The sequence below is a fragment of the Gracilinanus agilis genome, chromosome 3 (assembly GCF_016433145.1).
Source record: "Gracilinanus agilis isolate LMUSP501 chromosome 3, AgileGrace, whole genome shotgun sequence".
Classification (NCBI taxonomy): domain Eukaryota; kingdom Metazoa; phylum Chordata; class Mammalia; order Didelphimorphia; family Didelphidae; genus Gracilinanus; species Gracilinanus agilis.
In genome coordinates this window covers 630,701,688-630,719,449 of record NC_058132.1, presented here as the reverse complement: position 1 = coordinate 630,719,449, position 17,762 = coordinate 630,701,688, and the positions used below count along the sequence as shown (strand labels likewise).

The window sequence follows — 17,762 nt, the reverse complement described above, 5'->3', positions numbered from 1 at the left end:
TCACTTCCCTCTTACAGGCATTAACTACTTAAAGTTATTTGGATCTCCTTAATTTTTTCCCTTCTATAAAACACTATTACACAGCAACATAATTATTTAATTAATCAAACAAGAAATATTTATTAAATATCTACTATATACCAAATGCTAGGAACTGGGAATGCAAAGAAAACATGTTAAATGGTCTTAAGAGATAAAATGAAAATCTCTTGGGGGAGACTCCATGAACATAAGTCATTTTTTGCAAAATTTGGTGGATGGAGCATGAATAAACAGTTGGTGGGGGAGAGCCAAAAAATCCTCATGTGATATGTGAGCAGGATTTGATGGGGTACATGGGATTCTAAATGGTCAGTTTTGAAGGAACAAGGGGAGCTAAAGAGTTGCAAGTGAGGGGACAGAACAAACTAGGAATGAGGGGTAACCAGGCAAAAGCGGGGATATGGGAAATAAATACTTAGGGATGTGGTGGTATGTAATAAAATATTATGGAAATGAAGCCCTTGTGTCTCTGTGACTCATTCTATGTATACGTGTTTGCTTTTTCCTAGTGACGGTGCTGGCTATTTTCCATGAATTGCATGTTGATACTGATTTGTACACACTCCTTTTCGGGGAAAGTGTGTTGAATGATGCTGTGGCCATAGTCCTCACATAGTAAGTACAAACACTTGAATTGCTTTGAAAAGAAATGAAAACCATTAATTCTTTGAGAAATAAACCTATACGCCTCTGGTAAACATTGCTTGTATTTTTGGTGGTGGTGGTCTAAAACTGTGATTTTTATTTGTGCTAGGATGAGATGGGAAGGGAGAACTCTCAGTGTGGGAATACTTAATAGTTTTAGTGACACAATTGTAATTTACAGCCTTAGAATATTTTGTGGGGGCATTGAGAGATTGAGCGAACATGGAAACAACATGTCACCTATCAGAGGCAAAACTTGAAGCCAAGTCTTCCTGGCCATAAAGCTAGCCCTCTATCCATCATGCTGTATTGTTTTTCCATTTCTTGTTTTTCACAATAATACAAATAATTTCTCATTTTAGGGTGGTATTTAAAGATGGAAATCATAAATAACATGGTTGATTAAACATTTAATTTCCAGTATTAGTGTCTTAGATTTACTAGGTTTATGTCCAACTCCAACATTTTTCCAAAAGACTAACATCCTAATGAGTGTATCTTATATCTTACTGATTTTTTCTTCCTATCTACGTTTTTGAAATAGGTAGTAGAACCTTTACTATATGTAGTAAGTATGGCAAATTTGAGCCTATAAAAAAAGTTTTCCTGTCTTCATAAATGCAAGGCATCATGGGAAAGCTTATGTAAATCCATCCCATTATAGGTAACCTGGAGTTAGGATCCCTTAATCCCTCATATGATTTCTGCATCATCCCCAGATTCAGTTTTATTTTTCTTAAAAAAAAAATTTTAGATGCCAATTAATGTGCTATCCTTCCAGCCTCTTCGCCTTTAATCTAGACATTTAGCACTATATTTATCAAATGCCAATTTGGTGACCTTTCCTCAAGTCAAAGGTCTTGTCTTTTGCGTTAAATGAATACCAACATTTCAGCTGGCTGTCAAATATCCCAAGGGAAAGTAGCCATCTGATAATTAAATGTGGCCACACTACCATATTCAGGATGTTAATTACTTTCCATCTATTTGAGATATGTTGTGATGGACCAAAGGGTATTTAAAAGTCAGTGCTTACTGGTGAAAGATATTGTGATCATAATGTACTATCCTTTTCCTGCCCAATGGATTCCTGATAGAGATATGGCCCAGTGTAAGCATTTAATTGAACATTTTCCAAGTCTGTTTATCAAATCTCATGACACTTGATCATCAACCATAAGAGTTTTTTATTTCTGGCACCAGAGGCAAATATCAGTTGGAGCAAACGAATAATATAAATGAAGTCTAAATCACAGGAGCACAAGTGCTAAATATTTTCAACATAAAATTCAAGAAAAAATAATGAGAACATCAGAAATGACTGTCTACGATTAACTTCACTCATATGGGCATGGGAATAAAAAATGTGCTGAGTTTCTCATTTTACTCTGAACTAGAAAGTTATGTATTTTTCTGTAAAGGTCAAGTGAAATAATATCACTGAACTGCAAATGACCTTCAAAAAATGTAGAAAGGTACCAAATCAGTGAGCGACTGATCTTTCTATTTATCATGCAAACCAAATCACAATGGTTTGCCATCTTGGAACATGAAAATCTAAGAGAACATAAGGATGCTAATAAGCATAAACCCTGGAGTCGTTTTTTAAAAGCTTCCTCATTACTTTCCCTTTAGCTAACCACAATACAGTCTTACTCTCTTCTCCCTCTTCTTCTCCTTTGCACATATTTTTCAATCATAAATTCAGAACATAGGGAAAATGTCTCATTTCCTACATGGTAAATTTGCTGATATATTTTAAAAGAGTATTTTCCGTGAGCATTGATAATCATCTGTTCAGAGACTGTTCAGTATTGGAGTAACTTTAGTCCAGATGAGAATTTATAATATAGACATTTTCTGAATTAGGAACACCTGATCTTCAAATATACAATTGGACCTTTACCTGCCTCTCCCCTCGCCGATCCTGAAACAACTCCCTACAATCTCCTTCCTCTCATCCTAGACAACAAAACTGTCCTAAACCAACAGGGCCATTTGGTGGTGGGAAGAGAATTCTTAGACTTCCTTACCACTTCTTTTCTTCTCCACTGGAGATGACAATATCAGTAGGATTGTATAGTAATAGAAGATTCCTTAGAAGCTATTAGCCCATCCCTTACATTTTATTGATGAGAAAGACAGGCACAGAGAGGTTAAGTTATTTTCCCTGGTCACACAGTTAGTAAGCATCTGAGTCAAGATTTGAAATTAGCTATGTCTGACTCTGAGTCTAACTGCCTGTACACTAGACCACCCATGATGAAGCTCTAGCTCTTTCATTTTTCATTTTTTCGTAACTATTACAGATAATCAGATATGTGGAAAGAAGCCCCTTTTCATTCTCTTGTAGTCTGAATTGCCTTTTTATCAAAATAAAGCATTTTCCATTCTTGGTTCTATTTCTGATCTATTTCTGATTTAGGAAATGACCCTAATTTTCATGTCTTGGCATGATAAATGTGTTTAAGGAAAGAAAAGCCATAAATAAGAAGCAGTGTGGGACAGTAGAAAGAGAACTTGATTTGGAGTTGAGAACAGTATTTGGATTCAAATCCTGGCTCTGACATATAATACCTACGTGACCCCAGCAAGTGACATCACCTCTCTAGACCTCATCTATAAAGTGAGGATGACCTGTAAGGTCCCCTCCAGCTTTTAATATACGACCGTAAGTTTTGAAATAAAATCAAACATTAAAAAGATTATAATATTAACCTCTAAGATCTTTTCAAATAACCCAAAATCCCATTCAGAATTTTTTCAGGAGTTTCTTTCATCTAATTAATCCTATTTTTCCTTTTCAAGTTCTTCAAGAGAAAGAAAACATTTTATTTTGCTGAATAGTATTTGTTTTTATTAATTACTAGTATTACAATAGTCTTGTTTTCAGATATTTTTCATTGAAAACATACAGCCGTCCAGTTCTAGTACATAATAAATAGGTATTTGCGGGCTGGCCTCTAAGTTCATATATTATTTAAACATTGTTTCTTAGGAAAAAATAATGTATTCCAGGTTTCAAGCATCTGACTTTAATGAATGTTAACACAACCCATTTGTAAACAGGAGGCTTCCGTTACTTTAAAATTCCCATGGAATCTTTCCTGTCTGGGGCTAAGTAAAGATAACTTGATAACATCTTTTGATCTGTGTGCTCAGTTTGGCATGTTGAATAATTCTATTTAAGCATGCTTACGCTTGAACCATACATTACCCACACTTACTCTTTTCAATTTCAAGGATCTAGGGAATGCCATACCAAAAGTATGTATTCTAATATGTTAGTTGGTATACGTGGGGAATAAAATTGTAGGCATTAAAAGCATAGTTGATTCACATTTGCAAAGGTTATTTAGTTGGCCAAGTGGAAGGAGAAAAGGAACAATAATATCTGTAGAACCATGTGTTTATAATCTAGAGTAAATAAATGAATACAGAACCTAAGTTAGCATTGTATTTCATCCACCTAAAGGTTTACTGATTTTTATAAATCCACGTAGACTGAATTTGTTCCCATAATATTTGCCTTTACTAACACAGTACTTTGCATATAGTTAACATTTAATAAACATTTGTTGAAAGTTGATTCTAAATGGTTTGGAGAAGAATGGCTTTGTATAGACCTTCCCCTATGGAAAAGGATCCAGCCTAACAATGAAATGTTTTGTCCTGAATTCCCAAATTACCTATCTGAGAATAGATAAAATAAAGCCTCAAACCTTTATTTCAGTTAATTAATATCATTGCAACAAAGCCCTGATGGAAGATTGTCTTCTGTATTGCTGTGAGATTCAGTTCCTCACTTTTTAATAATTATCCATTAATCCAACCTTGCTTTCTTGTTCAGCAAGGAGCATGATGGATTCCCTGCCATTTTATCTGAAAATATTGGTGTATACAACAACACTGAAACAAACCTCCACTTATCAGGAAAAGGGAGAATTTCACAGTACTGTATGTAAATGCCTCCAGATTTCTATAAGGATAAAAGAGGACTCTCATTAAACAGCTGGCTCTTGAATTATAATAAACTTACAGTAGATGTACTTATTTCCTGTTAGGCAAGGACTTAAAAGGAAATTCAGTGTAAATCATTTTCTTTTGGGGGAAAAAAGGCAAATAGATTTTCAGTTTTATCTCTTTAGATAAAAATATTGTACAGCTGCCTGGAAGTTATTACTATAAAATAGGCTTTAAAGTCGGATATCGATGACTGCTTGATTCTGATAGAAAATAACTTCTTGAAAACAAACATTTTTAAGGATCTATGTGTCTAAAGGAAAATGCAGTACAGAAGCCAAATTAGACAGACCAATGGAACCATAAGGTTAAAAAGAATCTTAAGAGGTAATTTAACCTTCTTATAGTACACTGAAATGAGGCAGAAAACAAATTAGTATAGCCATAAAAGAAATTACTGGTTTTGACAGTATAACTCCATGTTCTGCATTCAATTTTAAGCTCTCTGAGGGTAAGGAACATGCTATACTTCTTTGAATCACCTAATGTGTTTAGACTGCATAAACAATACTTATGTGTTGGAAGAGTAAATGAACAGACAAATGAAGAATAAAAAATGCTGTAACTAAAAGAATGGTCTTGCTAGTTGAAACACTAGAATTAGACTGAAAAAAACCTGAGTCTGAGTTCTCTCTTTGTCTATTATTACTGTGATCTTTAGCTAGGTCTATAAAATTTCTTGAGCCTCTTTTTCCACATTTGCAAAGTGAGAATAAAGTTGGTATTACCTACTTCAAAGGGTTGTTGTGCAAAGCAAATTCAACAGTGTATGTATATTAGGTAGATGTAGGTTATTACCATTATCACAATATTGTTATTCATTTCATCTCTTTTAATGGAGTTCAGATAGAAAAGGTGCTGGGACGAAGTAATATCTTGCTATGATTATTTCATATTTTATATTATCATAGTTTCACATTTAGTATTCTGTTCGTTGTCATCAAGAGAGACAAAACAACTGCTTTTGCTATTAAGGCATAAGCTTTATTCACTGTCATTGAACACATCATCAAAAAAGCTCCATGGCATAGGAGACAACAGGAATGCTGTGTACTTTATTCATTTTGCACATAATTTTGGTCTGTAAATATTTGATTTGGCAACAGCTACTAAAATGCTATTCTTATCATCTTTGGATGGATCTCTATAAAGTATAGACAAACTGTTCAAGGTCTAATACAGTTACTGAATTCTCAAGAGTATTGGAGGTCTATATTACTAGTATAGCGGTTTATTACTGCTCACTCCATAGACATTAGAGAATTTCTGGTTTATAGTTTAGCTACATTTTTCTAGGCATTCGGAAGGTTGGCAAATGTTCCATAGATTACAGCGATATCAAGCAAAATTTCTTTCACTTTTTGTCTAATCTTCATTGATCAATAAGTTTCGACTTCTTCGTGATATTTTTATAATTTTCATTGGTAGTGACATGGTCTGGAACTGCCAGTATAAACATTTATATTTTGCTAAACAAATCCACATAGCACAGGAATCTTTTTACTACCTTTTTTTGACATATTGTTAGTTGAGTTTATGTGGATGTCTCTCATGGAGACTGTTTTGATTTCACTCTTGTATGTTAGCCATTTCATAAGTTTTTTGTGAAGGTAACTGTTTCTGGATTCATTAGATAAAACCACTGATATATCTGTTTGCAAGCTTTATTATTGTTTCTTGAAGTAATGTCTGCCTATATAAAAATATTTCTGTAGGTTTGATTACTTTCTTATAAAGTGAAGAATGGATACTAGTCATTTACTTTCTTTTTGGCAAGGAAGTATTCATCTTAGCTCTTTTGAGACAATTATTCCTGTGCTTTGCTGATATTCTTTTTCTTAAAAGGTAATTTCCAAATCTATTTGATACACTTTAGAATTCATTATGGTATTCATTAAATTTGGTATTAAATGGGTATTCATTGTTTTTAATGTATTCTTATTCAGCCTTGATTTCAGGGATGCCAATAGATCTTTTGGCATATTCAGTATTCACTGTCTCCTTGATAGCTATATACATTTTCGTTGTTGTCGCATCGTCGTCGTTGTCATCGTCGTTGTGGTCGTCGCCATTGTCGTCGTTGTCGTTGTTGTTTGTTGTTAATAGAATTACCTTAACATGACTCTTGCATTATATCAATCAGTCAATAAACATTTATTAAGTACTTAATATGTGTCAGGTACTATACTAAGCACTAGGGATACAAAAAGAATGAAAAGATAGTCCCTGTCCTCAGAGATCTCAGACTATAATGGAGGAACTCACAATCTAAAAAAGATGAGCTTCTATCCAAACACTTCTATTCAGTTACAGAAAGCAATTATTTCATCTAACTGTAACAGTTCACCAAAAAAGTTAAATATAAAATAAAATTATAGAAGTCACTAGGCCCATTTCTATAATAGTAAAAACAGAGGTATATATAATTAGTATCTTAATCAACTGTCACCTTGAATCAATTGATTGCCTATCTAAATCAGTAAATACAGAAGGGTTATCATTAAGTGGCCCAGTATTAATTATCTATTCAGGCTACATAAAGAAATGATAGAAACTCTACAATATAACCCCGTAGTTTGCAAAATTTTATTATATACTGAATAATAAAGAAGAAGCAATTTTGTAGTTAGAATTATCAGAAACTTGCTATGAACTACAAGATGACAAATATCTGTGCTACAAATATAGTACTTAAAAATATATATTTTTTAATTCTTTAAAAAATTACTGGACAGGAACCAGAGAACTACTATAGACAAATTGTTATATATAATCAACTCAAAATAATATTAATCCACAAAAATTAAAAATAATGTTTTTAAAAATGTTGTCATACCAAATGTTCATAATCTTCAAGCTGCTTAGAGCAAAAATCTTTTAAAATATAAAGATCTCATAGGAGAAATCAAAGCCATGGGCAAACAGAATAAGGTATATGTCTCCTCTATTTTACTGTACTGGAGCTGACCTGAAAGTGCTTCACAAAAGAATGTGAATAGGCATTCTTCAGTCTACAGAAGAATACATATCCTAAAATATAGTTCTTCATTTATAAAAAAAAGTCATTGTTTTGTCACCTGGCATAATGGTCCTACAGAATATAAAATAGGAAATGATAATAGGAGGATAAAATTTACAGGTAATTACTATCTGAAATCCATAAAAATATTAGAAAAATGATGATATGATGATGATGACAATGACGATGATGGTGATGGTGATAACAACAACTCCTTTAAAGCTACCTTCTTTGTTGGAATCATGGTGAGAGGTCAAGATAGTAAGGCAATATTAGCTAGGATGTTTGAAGTGGAGATTCTATGTTCCCTGAAACTACTAGAGTTTATAAAGGACTATTAGGAATATTGAAATGCAGATCAATTGGATGCTGGGGATTCAACTGACTTTACTAGTGACCTGACTAGGTTAGCTGTTCCTAATAATCTATTAAATAGACCAAGTATTATAAGATTGTAGGATAGCCATACTCAGAATCTTTTTGATAATTAATTTACCATGGAGGACAGTTGAGTAAATGTACTCCTCTGTGTTCTGAAGAAAAGATACATCAAGAACCTATTAGAAATATCAATAACAATGTGGAGGATATGATGGTGATAAATCAGGAAAACCCACAAAATGGGTGAAAGACACGAATTCTTTCATTGTGTTCCAGAGTTGTTTCATTTAAAAAAATTTAGTAGATTATATCCACTACAAGCCAAGACTTAATAGTACTTTTGGTCAATGAGGCACTGAGCTCCAAATCACAAAACAAAGCAATGGAAACCAAATTAAGGCAAGTATATACAATAAAAATGAAAACTCTCTTACTAAGTTAGATGAGAAGGGGGAAAATATGATGTTAAGGAGCTACTAAAATCTGAGTAGGGTAAAAAAACCTGATATTTTCTATAGCCATCATAAATCAATATATTCTCTAACAATATTGACATTTCTACACAGTGTGTTGCTAGCCTAGTAAGAACTACAGCAGGAAAAGTAAAGCTCACAAGGTATACCCCTAAGGTCAGGCATCAAACACCTTATAGCCAAAATATATTTGAAAGAGGTATTGATTTATGGGAAAGTACAAAAATTCATATTAATGTAGAACTGGTACATAATATAAAAAAACTGAATGCCATTTTGCACAATTAAGGGCAATAAAAAAGAAGCATATGGAAAGAAGTCCAGAAAACCATAGTATATCATTAATTCTAGATTCTATTAATCAGTGATTGAAAGCAAGAATTTTAAAATTAAGGTGATTTGTGGACTCAAAGCAATTCAAAAAACTGAATAAGCAATTCAAAAATCAATCAAATATTTTTTTACAAATGAAGCAATCAGGAATGAAGAAGAAAAAAATTAACAGGAAGATGTGAAAATTTGAAAATTTCTGGTCACCTATATGGTAGCAATGAATTACAACAATGGAAATGTACAGTGGATTAAATGAGGAATAAAAATATTGCACATTCTGCCTATAATCAGTGACAGAACAGTTATGTTAAGGGAAATTTAAACTTAAACTCTAATTGGAGATCTCTTAGCTTCTAATTACTTTGCAAAAGTGGCAATTGGCAAGGTTGGAGAAGATCCATAATTATTGGTTCAAACACTTCACAGCAGTGTATGGATTACTTCCTCTTGGACTAAAGCCTGCTCTACCATCACCCCCTTCTTAAGAAAAGGCAACACATATTTATTACCAAAAGATAAGAATACCAATAACCCCTCCAAATGTAGATCAAGTATGTGCTTATGTACTTTATGAAAATAATTAATAACTAAATCACTAATAATTGTTTTTATCAGTTATTACAAAGGAGTGTATTAGCTCAACAGCAAAAAGGATAGGAGAAAAATTCCAGGGTATAAAGAGCAACTTATCATCAATTTGGTAATTATTGAATAAGCTGCCAGAAAATACCATAACGTTTATACTAATTTGGCAAATTTTACAAAGCCTTTTATTTCTGTTTTACATTTTTGGCTTCTTCATACACTATAAATGCCTTAAACTAGACTCAAATATAGTGAGAATGATAGAATATTTGATGTCCTCATGGAAAACTGTTGTCTGTTTAACTCACCAATGTAATGTCAAGAAACACTGATATAAAGGTGGCATTTTTAAAAAAAAACCCTTACCTTCCATCTTAGAATCAATATTGTGTATTGCTTCTAAGGCAGAGGAGTGGTAAGAGCTAGGCAATAGGGGTTAAATGACTTGCTCAGAGTCACACAGCTGGGAAGTGTCTGAGGCCAGTTTCAAACCTAGGACCTCCCGTCTCTAGGGCTGGCTCTCAATCCACTGTGCCACCTAGCTGCCTCTAAAGGTGGCATTTTCCAATGAGAACATATAGACTGATTTGGGTTCTATCGCTAAATTTTTCATCTCCTCTAAAGAGGAAAAAGTATGGCTTCAAAATTAAAGATAATATACAATGAAAAATTATCTTATTAATCATTTGATATATAGGCATGTCATCAAGCAACAAGGCTCTAAAATAGATATTAAACCATTTCTTTATCTTATGAACTCTGTCTCCATTGTTATTTAAAATATCGTTTAGATGCAACATGCATAAAATTCTTACATCCATCTAGGTAAGAAACAAACTGAAGACTTTAGGCTTGAATCCAGAAGTTATGTTGAATCAATCAGTCATTCAATCAGCCAGTATTTATTAATCTTCCCCAGTACATTTCCTCTTAATTATTTATTTATCCTGAATATACTTTGCGCTGTGTGTGTGTGTGTGTGTGTGTGTGTGTGTGTGTGTGTGTGTGTGTTTATCTGCATGTTGTCTCCCCCCCTTAGACTGTAAGCAACTTGAGGGCAAGAACCATCTTTTATCTCTTTTTTTTTTCATCCTCTTTAATGCCTGGCACATAGGAAGTGTTGAATAAGTGATGACTGATTAAACATCTCTGCACCAAGCCCTCCAGTGTATAAGTACAAATAATGAAACAATCCTTTGTTGCAATGAGCTTACATTGTAATGGGGCAGAAGACAAATGCATAGAGTTTATTCATAGCATGACTACAAAGTTAACATAGACATATGTGTGTATGCCTGTATCTATATTCATATATACACAGTAGCTAATAAAAGTTAGTTTGTGGATCTGCTTAAGGAAATAGCCCGTTATGATGGCAAATCATTGCCACCAGAAATTACCCAAGTATATTCTATCCTAAAGGAGTCTGGATTTAGTGATCGATGGAGATAGAGAATAGAAATGGTAGAAAGTATAAAACAAATTGCAGTAGACTGAAAAAAAGAATTCTGATACCTACCTAATACAGAAGACTCAACTAGGTGTCTAGATTTATATATCAGAAGCTCCCTATCTATAACGGAAGATGACAAGTGCCCATACTTCAAATACTGATATCAAAATATCTTTGAGAACATAGCAAATAAATTGAAATGAATCTGGAACATTATCAAAGAGCAAATATTTGCCCATAATCTCTCAGACATTAATCTTGATTCATAAAAATGTTAATGACAGCATTTTAAGATGCTGCCATACTATATATTCACAATCTCCAAAATACATGGAATGAAAAGCTTTCAAAATACATGTAGCAAAGGACACCAAAATCATGGAGAAACAGGATGAGGTACAGAGCAATCATGTCGTTCTGTCTACTAGTGGAATGTATTGATTATGTTTATAATAAATGTACTATTAAAAAACAATTATTTAATCCACCTAGGTCATATACCTCATAATATTAAATTTAAAAAATAATGGCAGTGGGGCAGCTGCGTAGCTCAGTGAAGTGAGAGTCAGGCCTAGAGACAGGAGGTCCTAGGTTCAAACCTGGCCTCAGCCACTTCCAAGCTGTGTGACCCTGGGCAAGTCACTTGACCCCCATTGCCCACCCTTACCAATCTTCCACCTATGAGACAATACACCGAAGTACAAGGGTAAAAAAAAAAATAAAAAAAAATAATGGCAGGATAGTGATTTTTTTCAGGGATTATTTCTATATGAATTTCATTGAAAACAAGAAAAACTGAGTACATCATCATTAACATCATTTAATTAGGTTTGTTTAGTGGCAATTTGTAAAGGGAAGGTCGAGGTTTAGAGGTTAGTATCTGTGTAGTTTTCCTTTTTTCCAGTCAGTCCTATTTCCTTCCAGTTTTAATCTTCTTCTGGATAGTGGCACTTCAAGGTTAGACTTTCTGTCCTACTGGTCAATTCTATCCTTTGCCTTAGGAGATTCTACCAGGGAATTATCACCATCTCATCAGTAGTTTGCTAAGGTATATCAAAAGTGTGAATAATTGTTTTCAGAAATGTCCTTTATATTCAGAGATGGCACTAGTAACTCACCAGCAGAAGGCCAAAATTCACTTTGATGGCTTTTTTTACTTCTTACTGTTGCAATAGATTTTTAGCTGATTTGTCCATTTCCTCTTGCCCAGTCTCCTTTATGCTACATGCCATTCATTCGCAAGATAATTGGCTGAGGTTATAATCCATTCTCATGCTCAGCCAAAGTGGAGATTGTGCAGTAGACCTTGACCCAGAGGCAAAACTCCCAATAGCCAATAGATACATCCTGATAATAATATATCATGGCTAGTGGATAGGAGATTAGCTTTAGAGTCAGGAAGACCTAGTTTCAAATCCAGCTTGTGACATTTACTGACAGCTAGACTAAAGGAAAGTCACTGAGCCTATTGTTGGTCAGTTGTGTCCAACTTTATGACTCCATGGACTTTTTATCCATGGAATTTTATTGTCAAAGATACTAAGTGGTTTTCCATTTCCTTTTCCAGTGTGTCTCCATTTTATAGTTGAGGAACTGAGTTAAATATGGTCAAGTGACTTGCCTGAGATCACACAGTTAGTAAATGTCTGGAGGTCAGATTTTAACTCAAATCTTTTCGATTCAAGTCCAGTGCTTTGTCTACCTGTGCCACTGAGCTGAGTTTTGCCAATTTGTATTAGTAGAGGGAGTTTCCATATGGAATCGCCTTCACCAATTAAATCACAAGTCTAGATAGAGAAAGCAGCAAGAGAATCATTTTGAAAGAGTTCTTCTCTGAGGATCTGTTCCCTCTCTAATGCCATGAAATCTGACCTTTTTCTAAATGATGGTAAGTGTAGAACCATCACACACCCTCCAGGGATGCCTTAAATTTCAAGTTACCCCTGTGCTCCCTACCCTTTCCACTCTTCTTTCCTGAGAACAAAGGGCCAAGCCAATGTGTAGTCATAATTCTGGTTAAATTAAAAGCTGTGTCTTGGCTTGCAGGAATGAAATCTTTTTTTATTTTGCTTGGGTCACCTAATGAATTTGCATGGCATGATTGCTGAGAGTTATAAGTGAGCTTTGCTATGGAGTGGTATGTAGGGCTGAGGAAAACTGATTAAAAGCTCTGGGAAAGAGCAGCTGTTCAGCTACAGAAGGTGAAGTCAAAGCCCATTTTTCAGGGTCTGACTGCAAGGCCCGACACCATGGCTAGCCATCAGATGATAAATGAACTGTCCTTGAATACCCAATTCCTATTAATAGCTTAAAATTTTCTGTTGTTTATGGGCAAGAAGTTGGGGGCCCTTATCCATTTCATTGTTCCACAGGCCCTTAAGTCCATATATCATGAGATGTATACATCATTTCCTCATTGCCAGTGTAGTTGCCAATATTGAAGGTGAAGGAGTGAAAAACATAAACATAATTGTTTCATCATCACTGGAGGAAAGCATGAGAGTCTCGGATTTCATCTGAGTTATAGACTGGTGTGTCTTGACAGGAAGAAGACTTATGTGAAATTCTGGTTCTTTTTCTAGCCTAATCACCATCAAAATATTCCTATATGATATGAACTGTGTGGGCAGGTGCATCAGATTCTCCTAGAGGTGACTGTTTCAGCATGGGCTTGTAAAATTCTGAAGACAGTGCCATTTGCTTTCTTTGCAAAGTGACAGAGCAATGGCCAGTAATCTGAATTTACAACCAAACTCTAATGCCTATTTGGGAAAATTTTTTCTGCCTTTTAAATAATTATAATTAAAAGAGTAACTTTTGGGGCTTTGTTGCTACAGTGAATTTCCAAGTCTGTTGCCATCTTGCTGATCTCTTTTTGGTCATTTCATTGATCTTGAGGGGCAGAATAAACTGAGGGACAAGGTCAAATGAAAAAAAGGGAAGTTATATATACCTTTATATAAGCCTTTGTAAAAATAATTTTGCTCTTTTTTTAACAACTTTGATAGAATGTTTGGTAGTCAATAAGCATTTATTAAGTACCTATTATGTGCATAAACAATGAAGATACACAGAAAGATAAAAGATTGTTGAAAGAGGTACAAAACATAAATAAATATATATATACAAATGAGCTGAACAGAAGAATTGGAGATAATCAACAGAAGGAAGTCACCAATATTAAGGAGAGTTAAGAAAAGCTTCTTGAAGAAAGTATAATTTTAGCTAAGATTTCAAGGAAAGCAGGGAAGTCATGAGGTAAAGTCGAGGAGGAAGAGAATTCCAGGCATGGGAAATAGCCAGTTAAATGCTCAGAGTTAGGATTTTAAGTATATTGAGCAGGAAACAGCAAAGAGGCTATGGCCACTGGATCACAGAATATGTGTGAGAGTGGAGGGAGAAGACAATGTAAGAATACTGGGGAAGGTAAGAAAGTGTCAAGTCATGAGGGTTTTGAACACCAAATAGAAGATTTTATATTTGATCCTGGAGTTAGCAGTAAGCCACTGGGGTTTATTAAGTAAAAGGATGTCATAGAGTGGTGCTTTAGGAAGATTAATTTAACATCTGAGTTGGACATGGACTAGAATGGGTGGGACTTAAGGCATGGAGAACAACCAGCAGGCTCTTGACATAGTCCAGGCATGAAATGATAAGGTTCTATATGAGGGCGGGGACAGCATCAGAAGAGAGAAGGAAACAGGTATATGATGTTATGAAGATAAAATTAATGGAACTGGGCAAACAGACTGGATATGACGGAGAAGGGTGAAAGAGAGAGAGTGAGGAACAGAGGATGACAATTAGGTATCTAGTCTGAGTAACTGAGGGGATAGTGTTGTCCTCGACAGAAACAAATTGGTTGGAGAGGAGGGAAGATAATGAGTTCAGTTTTAGATGTATTGAGCTTAAAATATCTATGGGACATGCAGTTCAAGATGTCTAGTGGGCAGTTGGAGAAGGAAGACTGGGTAAGCAGAGAGATTAGGACTAGATAAGATATGAGAATCATTAGTACAGAGATGAAAATTGAATTTTTGGTAACTAATGAGATAGCTAAGTGAGAGAATATACAAGAAGAAGAGCAGGTCCAGGATAGAGCCTTTGGGTATACCCACGATTAGTAGGTGTGGTCTAGATGAAAATCTAGCAATGGAGACAGAGAAGGACTGATCCATTAACTAGGAGAAGAATCAGGGTATAGTAATGTCATGGAAATCTGCAGAGAATTGAATATCAAAGAGAAGAGGGTGGCCAATAGTGTCAACAGCTGCAGAGAGTAAAGAAATATTCAAATTAAGAAAAGCCTATTCGATTTTCTAATTAAGAGACCATTGGTAACTTTGGAGGAATCAATTTCATCTGAATGATGAGACTAAAAGCCAGACTGTAGAAAGTTAAGACTTGGAGTTTATGTGACACTTAGATATGCATTTTGTCGTGGGTTTCTTTTATCCACATTACACTTGGCCCATTGTACTAGGGAAAGGGGAGATGTAGTCTAGGGAAAGAATACTAAACTAAAACCAAAATACTTAAATTGTAATCCCAGCTTTCTACATAACAGTTTGGATAATCTGGTTGTCTTCTTTATCCCACTTCTTCTAGAACTTAGAATCTGCCCATGGAACCCTAGGCTCTGATAGGATGCTGGACTCTAAGCTCTGACTTTTCATCTTACTTTGCCTGGAATGAGGCAACCACATCATTTTATGACCATTCCCTCAACATGTCACTACTACCCTCTTCCCATTTGAATGTAAAGTCCTTGAAGACAGACTTTCTTTTTGGCTTATATTTGTGTCCTCATTACTTCAGGTACTTATTAAATTCTTTTTTTTATGTTTTTATTCAATGTCCTAGTTTCTTTGAATCTAATAATAATGATAATAACTGAAATTTTTATATTATTTAAAGATCTGCAAAGTATTTTATAAACATTTCATTTTTCCTAGATAATGACCCTGTGAGGTAGGTACTATTATATTATTGTCATTTTACAGGTGAGGAAACTGAGGTTGAGAGACATTAAATGTCTTATTGATCACACAAATAGCTTTTATGTGCTCAAGGACACATACTAGGACTTTTCCCAAAATATACAACTGTCCCTAGGAGGAAAACTGTTTATTCTTAGAGAGAGAGAGACAGACAGACAGACACACACACACACACACACAGAGAGAGAGAGAGAGAGAGAGAGAGAGAGAGAGAGAGAGAGAGAGAGAGAGAAATAATCCTTGCTTAGCCCCAGCAAATGGGTGGTTGTGAGGATCAAATGAAATAATGTATGGGAAAATGCTTTGTAAGCTGCAAAGTTCTATATAAATGTCACTGAGAGCTGACTTTGAGCTATGCCAAATAATAATGCAGTTCTACGGGCTGTGCTATATGGTTGCAGAAGAACTGATTGAAAAGTGAAAAATTCACCAGCCAGCTAGGCGGTTTCCCATATTTTTTCCAATGACTTGATCATGTATTTTGGCATTGTATAAGAGGCACAGTTACAACCATGTGTTAATATGCTTCATCCAGACCCAGGTCCAGGCTTGTGAAACATTGGGATCCTTTTGCCAAAATATGGAACCATCTCAGCATGTCATCTGGGAGCTTGGAAGAAATATGATCCAATTTATATGTTTATTAGATAAACATAAATAAAATTTTCTCATACATTTTGAGCCCAGTACTTTCCATCAAAATTTTCATTGACTTTCAGGATTTTTTTAGTAGCAAAGTTTCAGATTCACATAAGGAGAAATTGACCAAAACATGAGTTAAATATTGTATTGAGGTTAAAATGATTAACACATGCATATATACACATGCCCTTTTGAATATGAAGCATCTTGCATGAATATAAGTCTTGGAGGAAGACTAATTTCTGCCATAATGTCTAGTCTACAATAGGTACCTATTTCTGTAGGAGATTGCAATATTCCAGCAGGAGCATTTTCAAAAAATGACCAGTCTAGTGGTGGTCAAAGGAACTGCCCGAGGATTAAAGGGGTATATTCTTTCCACATTCTTCTTATCCCAATCTTAGAAACTTTGAGGAATTGGAAGATGTGGGCTTTTACTCAGCATTGGTTACAGTGGCCAACTGATAGCTTCTTCATCTGGAGCTGAGAGATATTTTGAGGAAAATTTAATGTACTAAGAAAAGGAAGGTTAAGGACTTTGCAGGGGCATTTGAATGCTATAGACAGTTACAACTAAGGTGAATTTCTTGAAGATTCAATGAAGGAAGAAAAGGACCCCCAGAAGCCAGAAGTTGAGTTAACCTTCATCCACATGTGGTCTACAAGTATGAACACGCTCTCCTTAGGGATAATTTTTTTAACCCTTACCTTCCATCTTAGAATCAATACTGTGTATTGGTTCTAAGGCAGAAGAGTGATAAGGGCTAGGTAATGAAGGTCAAGTGACTTGCCCAGGGTCACACAGCTAGGAGGCCATATTTGAACCCAGGACCTCCTATCTCTGGGTCTGGCTCTCAATCCACTAAGCCACCCAGCTGCCCCCACCTTAGAGATCATTTTTGAGGAAAAATGTTCACATGAGTTTTGAGGAATATTTCATACCAACAGTTTTTGCTCTACCACCTTAGTAAATATCTTTTTTTATTATTTTTCATATTTATTATTTACTTTAACATTCTTTCCTTTTTAAATTTTGAGTTCCAATTTCTTTTCCTCTTCCTACCCTTTCCTTACCCACAGAGAAGGGAAGCAAAATGATATTAATTATACATGTGAAATTATGCAAAACATTTCTATATTAGTCATATCTCAAAAAAATAAAGAAA

At 34.8% G+C, this 17,762-nt stretch overlaps 1 protein-coding gene across 1 annotated transcript in view; it reads left to right on the top strand.

Moving 5' to 3' along the window:
* SLC9A9 (solute carrier family 9 member A9) overlaps nucleotides 1-17,762 on the top strand; it is a 729,976-nt gene that overhangs the window by 231,407 nt on the left and 480,807 nt on the right. Inside the window, exon 6 of the mRNA XM_044669458.1 lies at nucleotides 552-657. Within this exon, the coding sequence (XP_044525393.1) occupies nucleotides 552-657 (106 nt within the window). The remainder of the gene's footprint in view (nucleotides 1-551; nucleotides 658-17,762) is intronic.